A 7,500-nucleotide genomic window follows, 5' to 3' on the forward strand; every position below is an offset into this window, starting at 1 on the left:
AACAGAGAATTTCACTTAGTCGAAACTGGCTTGTAAGACAACTTTCGAGAAAAGTTGCCCCGGCATGTCTCCCAGGTTAAGACCAATTTAAGCCTTCATTGCAAATTCGTTTTCATTTGTTTTAAAAGTGTTTTGAATTTCTCGCATGCTCCATCCACACCAGTGCATTTTCATTTAAAGCCGTCTACTGCCTGATGCATTTTTGGACATTATCTGTGGTTACACCACAAGACCGAGACACCGACGAAAACTGAGAAGTTACTTAATATCTGGATTTCGCTGACAAGAAGTCAAATAAAATCGAACACGTTTCTTTGATTTTTGGCAAAACGGTGATTTCAATCTGACGTTTCCCGTTTGCCATAAAGTCGCGATTCAATGTCGAAGCGAAGGAAACTTTAGGCTGGATTTCGGGAGTGAGCGCTGGCTCATTTCCCGAAACAGCGGCAGGTAATCAAGCCCAAGGAAACTTGTAAATGTATGGGTGGTTGTCACGTGACGTTATCGCCACCATGTTGGTGGACGAATACAAAAGATATCTCATTAGCTCCTTTTGTTCGTCCACCAGCAATTGTACATTGCAGCGTTGTTATGTGCGTCTCTAGATGCTCTTAGAGTAAACAGGGAAAAAGGGAAAGGTTCGAAAACGATGCTGTAAAAAGCGTGGGAGACTTTTATAATCAGTCGTTTTCATTGTTTCTGAGCGTTTTTGTGTGAATACGTAAAAACGGTTCGAAAGCACTTCTGTGGATAAAAAATATTTTGCTATGTTTTCGCCAAGATAAAGCGGATGATTCTGAAAACGCATCACCGTTGATTAGGCTTTATATTGACGTTGACCGTCTTTGGTGACCTGTTGCGTTGTTTTTCTTCCTCAGATATCGATGAATGCCGAATATCAGCTGAGTTGTGTGGTAATGGCACCTGCCGTAATATTCCCGGCAGCTTTCGTTGTGATTGTTTCAGTGGCTTCGAGAATGCGGCCATGATGATGGAGGTTTGCGTTGGTAGGTGTAATGTTCAACAAATAAATATGATCAACAGGAAATAAAAGGTTAAATTAATGAAAAAGTCTATCGTAGACTTTCTTAAGCGGGTGTGGGAAGTTCCCATTGACCTTAAAGATAACTGAGGCGCGAGCAAAAAAAAAAGAAAAAAAGAAAGCGGAAACATTAAAGTTGAGTTTGGAGCGCCAATGTCGCAGCCTACTTTGACATTTTGTACGTCTTGCGGGCCTATCGTTTCTATTGTGTCACGTGTTAAATTGTTCTTTCCTTCCGCCCGCTAGTACAATTACAGTCCCTCCTTTTACGGCGAGGCATTTCACGGCGACTACCATTAAGAACGGTTAAGATTTGCCATAACATCAATGCAGGATTGTCTATGCCAAGAATGTAACAATCCCTCCACTTATTTGAAATTGAGGCCGTAGAATAAGGGGGTTTCCATTTGACAGAACTGACTGGCCAGACCAGGCATTTGGAAGGACTAACTTTACACCGCCTTCAAATTAATACTCTTCGAGGATGATATACAATCCTCCGGAAGAATGCGAGGGATTATCATTCAAGTGTTCTTTCAAATTGTTGCATTTTCTTTGCAAACTGATGGGTCTGACCGGCCAGTTCTGGCAAAAGGAAAGCGCCCTAAGTGTCTACATTTTGATCCTTGCTCGTAGTTTCCTTCTCCCTTTCGGGGCGCAGAAAATGCGATCTGTGGTTCGTATAAAATGTAAAAGGCGTCGAATAAGACGGATGTAGACATAGACGTAGTTAATTTACCCACTAAGAGCTCACGAGTCGTAATTCCTTCTCACCAGACAAGGACGAATGTGAACGGAATCCTTGTGCCAATGGAACATGTGTGAACACTGTGGGAAGCTATAAGTGTCTTTGTCCAAGTGGGACGGAGCTAATGAAGGATGGTGTCACTTGTGAAGGTACTTTGATAAAGAATATTTACGTTTGAGGGAATTAGGATAACAGAGGAGGGACACACCGCATTCATCCCTTGAGATATGCGAATTGTGGTTATTTCTTCTTGATGAAATAGAAGCCGAAGTGACTTTGCCGAGTGGTGGATCTAAACACACAGGGTCTGCAATGTTCAGATCAATAAACTGTAGGCCCCGTCTCTCAACACTTCAATGTTCATAAAGTCGGCAGGGACGTTGAGAACACATACACCCCCAATGAGGTTGATGGCGTATATCGGGTGGGTAAATGCTATATCAGCTACATCAGGCTTCTCTGAATTCTGATAGATAGTTGTCAAAGTCATGATGTTAACCGCCAGCAATAACGCAGTATTTGGGTGATACAATGCAGTGACAATGACAATAAAAATGACAATAACAAGAATGGCTCCCACAAGGAGCGTATATTAGCACAAGGTTGCTATCCCTGCGATAAATGCCCAAACGTCTGCCTCTCTTGGATTGGACTAGTGAGCCATCGACGAGCTCACGACCGCAAAGGAGAATAATTAACATTGTTTTGCTTCAAAAATTGGATCTGTCGCTCACGACAACCAAACCAAACCAACCAACCAACCTATTGTGACAAATAATATTGATAATGATAATGATAACGGTAACGATATTGGTAATAGCAACGATAACGGTATTAATATTGATAACAGTCCTTGCGCTCATATTGCACCTATCGCTTATATGGTATTCTTGGTTTGCACCCACGTGACACGGCGGCCATGTTGGATGGCAATACAATACAATTTCTTTTCGCAGAAATTTACGTAATAATAAAGTTTAGTTCCCAGCGGAGAGACAAGTTATTGTTCTTGTCATCCAACATGGCCTCCCTGACGTCAGATGCGAACCATCAATACGGTATCATTATTTACGAATCTCTAATTAAAGTCACATATTTATTCGCGTTCTCTTTGCAGACGAAGACGAATGTTCTGATCCAAACGTGTGCTTGAATGGCGCCTGTCAAAACTATGGCGGTGGTTTTCAGTGTTCGTGTAATCCAGGATTTATGGTCACAGACGACATGAAGAATTGTATAGGTCAGTAAAACGGTAGACAATCCTTTTTCTAAAAAAAAGGATTGGTGATGCGACACTTGGATGTTTGAAATGACCAAATAGGTTGTGTGGAGGACGTGAGCATCTGACGATACATTTTCTCTCTAAATATCCACACCGTTCACACCAATTTTATTTCTGGAATGTGGACACACACTTTCCATGCCGAAAGACTTGAAGTAATCGCAAAATTATTGCAATAACGGGAAATAACAACGTTGTCGCTTCCGTTATCGTCGTCCTTGTTTAAAGGGAGAGTTTTACGTCTCTGCGCGTGGGAAAACTCTCACGTCAACCCCTTTGATTCCATTGTTATTGAAACAAGCGAAAGCACTGATTCAGGAATCGGAAACAATTCCATAGAAGACGAATTACTCATTGGAATTATTTTTGCAATCATTTCCTTTGCGTTATGAACCTACTGCATGCGAATACAGTTACTCGTGCGTTATGACAACTCTTGCGTAGAATAAAATATTCGACCCGTACAATAAATTCGATGGTCAAAACTAAATTTGATATTTTCTGTGTAAACTCGCAGTATCTTCCACCAAATCTGGGCCACAGTAATTCACTGTATTTGCTTTTAATACTCTCTGTGATCAATGAACATCATCTGGTTCAGCAAGAACCGCAAAATTTACCACTGATAGCACCAAAGCTTGGACATGCGCAAAACTGCCCCTTTAAGGTATCTATCTAAAGCTTCAAGCTTGTGGAAACTTGATGGAAAAAAAAAATACAAATCACAGCGCGAAAAACCCAACAGGTTTATGAAAGGAAGTAACTCGATGGCGCTCTAGAAAACATGGGTCAATTGGATTTGGGACCAAGAAAGATGAATCCGGTTTGTGGTCCGAGCAGGACTGCAACCCGGAGCATGCGCAAGCTTATCCAGCGTTCTTATGCTATGTGAGTCGAGGTCGCGTCGATTTTTGTTGTCGGTTCAAATCCTTAATATATACGAAACTTTCCATTTATATTTCGATTACCAGATTTCTTCCATACCTTCCAAAGGAAGATACTACTAAGCGTAACATTCTGCTGTTGTTTTAATTTCACTTCATTTGAAAACATGGTCCAAGATCAGGCGTGCGTCAATTGAAAACTCTGGCCGAAACTTTTTGGGGTGGATTCAAGGCACAAGAAATGACAAAAAGTAGAAGTAACTAGGCACGAGTCTTGAGAATTGTTTTGGTTTTTTCGAAAGCATACTAAGATCAGCTGCTCAGTTGCCTTAATCATTTTCGGGTCCGGCTTTTCAAAATAAGACAGTAAGTATTTTCACAACGCTGCTCGGTTAGCCCCAAAAAGCTTTGGGAATTTTTTGAGAATCAAGCACCTTGCTCCAAGCGGGTTTAATGCCAGGCTTTCGTCTCTCATCGAACCAGTATTTCTAAATTTGTTTTCTTTGCAGATATTGATGAATGTGAAGTCGACAATGGAAACTGTCAGGAATTTTGTAACAACACCGTCGGCAGCTATGAGTGCGATTGCGGAGCGGGATTTACCCTGCAACCTAATGGACTCACGTGTGGAGGTAAAGCACATGCGCGATTTAAGTAAACGAAGGACGCGTCTCATTTTTGTCTCCAGGACGCGCGTTTCTTTCTGCCAGGACTGAAAAATGTGAAGAATCGCAGGCTCTGGAGATTAGAATGGGAGCCTCTTTCAACTTGATTCTCTGCTTGCTTGTATGCTTGTCGCATCGACGGTCAAGTTCACCTCTTTTCTCTGAATTTTTTGCCATTAAAATGATTTAGCTGATAAAAGAGTCTGTTTCCAATAGATTAATTGTTCCAAATCTACTATCCCAGATATTGACGAGTGTGATGAAGGTTTTGACCTATGCGGCTTAAATAGCAACTGTACCAACCTGCAGGGCAGTTACTACTGCTCGTGTGCGCCCGGGTACGACTCTACGATGGACGGGAGATCCTGTATTGGTATGGCAACTGACAATGTTTTTAGAGTTCCGCTTAAGAGCCAATTACATAGGTAGATAGGTTTTGTCTCTGTTAAAATTCAGTTTGTACATCTCGAGAGACGATAATGAAAGAAAGATGTTCCACTGCCACGAACTGAATCATTTCTGAATAAGCTCCATCCACATCACAGAAACTGAATGTGCTTAGTGCATGATGATGTAGGTGATGAATAAGCCAAATTAAACCCTTTTCTCTCTTTACGTACTAAAATTGCACTGGCAATGTTATACAACAATTGGTTTGTGCACCGGATTAGCTAGGCATGTCGGACACTATCGCTTTTTAGTATAATTACATAGGTGATTATTGAAAATTCTCTGCGCTGATTGGTTGACGTTGAGGTGATTATTACGCAATAATCACCTAAGTGTTTTTTTTTTCAAAATGGCCGCGAGCCGTTTTGTCGAGGTTACAGAAGAAGAAATTAATTGTTGTAAAGAAAATGCATATTTTCAAATAATCACCTATGTAATATTATACTAAAGTAAAACAACTATTCACCTCTGGCTCGGTGAATAATTGTTAAGTAATGTAGTTGGGAAGTTTGAAAAGCTGGTTAATAGGGAATCTTACGCAAGGATGACGACAAAAACAAAAGCTCCGCACGCTCTGCACGTGCGTTTTTCATTTTGATACATTTCTTTGCCGTCCTTGTCCTGACAACGACGTGAATTGACCAAATTCAGGTTGTGTAGAAGACGTGAGAACATGACGCAACATTTTTAACTTTCTCCCCAAATAACCACACAATTCATACCATTTTTATTCCTATAATGGTGATATACACTTTCCACTCCGAACGGCTTGGGGGTATAACGAAGTTATTACAATAACGGGAAATAATATTTTTAGACGAGGTTCTCGTTGGCATCGTCATCGTCCTTGCGTAAGTTCCCTGATGAATTAATGACGATGAGTTTACTTGATTCTCTCCGCAGTTCAACTATAGAGCGTTTTCAATCACGTGACCAGCAGCCATATTGGATTACTAAAACAAAAGAAAGTATTTGCATATTTCCATTTCTTTGTTTTGGAACACCAACATGGCCGCTGTGACGTCATGTGAAAACGCTCTATATATGGCTTTCAATATGAACTCACATAATGACCATCTGCCAGGTGGCTTGTTAGAGCTCAACTGGCAGAGTACTGCACCGCTATCGCAGAGGTCAGGATTCGAATCCTGTTCAATCCTGAATTTTTCAGGCTTTCCTTTCGTTACTGCTCAAGTAACGTTAATTAATAACTGCGATGATCAGCATTAAGTTAATTCTCTCCGCAGTTCAAATATATATGGCTTTCATAAATTAACTGTCGTCATAGAACAAAAAACTACTTTCAAAGCTGGTCCTCCAAACTGCTTCCGGCGTTAACTCAAACAGCTCTTACCTTACACTGCACTCTAACGCATGAACCGAGAAGAAACATTGATAGTTCCGTTTATAAAGTAAAATTCTTCTTCTTCTTCTTCTTCTTCTTCTTCTTCTTCTTCTTTTTCTTCTTCTTCTTCTTCTTCTTCTTCTTCTTCGCCTTTCAGACGTGGACGAGTGTCAAAAAGATCCCAAGCTGTGTTCTGATGGTGTATGTCGTAACACTCCTGGTTCTTTTGAATGCATTTGTGGTGTCGGATATGCCTTGGCCAAAGGAACTACGGCTTGTGTTGGTAAGTTTGGTTCACTCAGCCTCATTTGAAAGTGAATCCATGTGGAATTTCTTAATGAAAATACGTTTTTATTTTTATGAAAAGTAAACCTGCTGAGCTACTTTCGCAAAAATTTGGCACTCAGACTTTCTTACCATGAGATCGACCAGGGGCCCGCTTCGGGAAAGTCCCGAAAACTTTACGGGCCCGAAGAACCATTTCCGAACCGTCATCCGCTTGTTTTGATAGGATGGTCTTTCAACCTGTTTTCACGATAACAAAAATAAAATGCCCGTGGAGTTCGATGACTTAAAACCCCTCCGTTCGTAAGATACCGAGGAATTCGTGACACCCAAAAAGGCCCGAAAATTCCAGTAAAAAGTTCTGAAAAGCTTCGGGACTTTTGAGAAACGGGCCCCAGGTTCCTTTGTGCGAAATTGGGCTGAAATGGGAAAACGAATGAAATAAATTATGCTGACGACGAAGCGAGAGACGCTGGAGCCAAGTCTTTCACACGATGAAAATTAGATGCAAATTCGACCACCAATTGGGGCTTTTCCTTTTTCCTACAGTGTTCTAACATTGTGCCAATAATGTTGTTCTATTTCCCTTGCAGATGTGGATGAGTGCAAAGTCGACTTGGATCAATGCGGTGTTGGTGCCTCTTGCAACAATACTGTAGGAAGTTACAATTGTAATTGTAAATCAGGATACGTTGGTGTCGCGAACAATTGCACGGGTAAGTATTTCAGTTGAGGCCACGCTTCTCCTTATTCGGGATTTTTTTTCTGAACAAGTACAAGGAAAGGTTATGTTTATACA

The 7,500-nt window shown here is 41.1% G+C and overlaps 1 protein-coding gene across 2 annotated transcripts in view; it reads left to right on the forward strand.

The window, feature by feature from the left end:
• The window catches only part of LOC138038488 (fibrillin-2-like), a 79,388-nt gene that overhangs the window by 30,967 nt on the left and 40,921 nt on the right, over positions 1-7,500 (forward strand). For both annotated transcript variants that reach the window (XM_068884365.1, XM_068884364.1), the window contains 7 exons: positions 879-1,007; positions 1,820-1,939; positions 2,908-3,030; positions 4,466-4,588; positions 4,866-4,994; positions 6,574-6,699; positions 7,295-7,417. In XM_068884365.1, coding sequence (XP_068740466.1) covers positions 879-1,007; positions 1,820-1,939; positions 2,908-3,030; positions 4,466-4,588; positions 4,866-4,994; positions 6,574-6,699; positions 7,295-7,417 — 873 coding nt within the window. The remainder of the gene's footprint in view (positions 1-878; positions 1,008-1,819; positions 1,940-2,907; positions 3,031-4,465; positions 4,589-4,865; positions 4,995-6,573; positions 6,700-7,294; positions 7,418-7,500) is intronic.

This window comes from Montipora capricornis, chromosome 2 (genome assembly GCF_036669925.1).
Source record: "Montipora capricornis isolate CH-2021 chromosome 2, ASM3666992v2, whole genome shotgun sequence".
Taxonomy (NCBI): Eukaryota; Metazoa; Cnidaria; class Anthozoa; order Scleractinia; family Acroporidae; genus Montipora; species Montipora capricornis.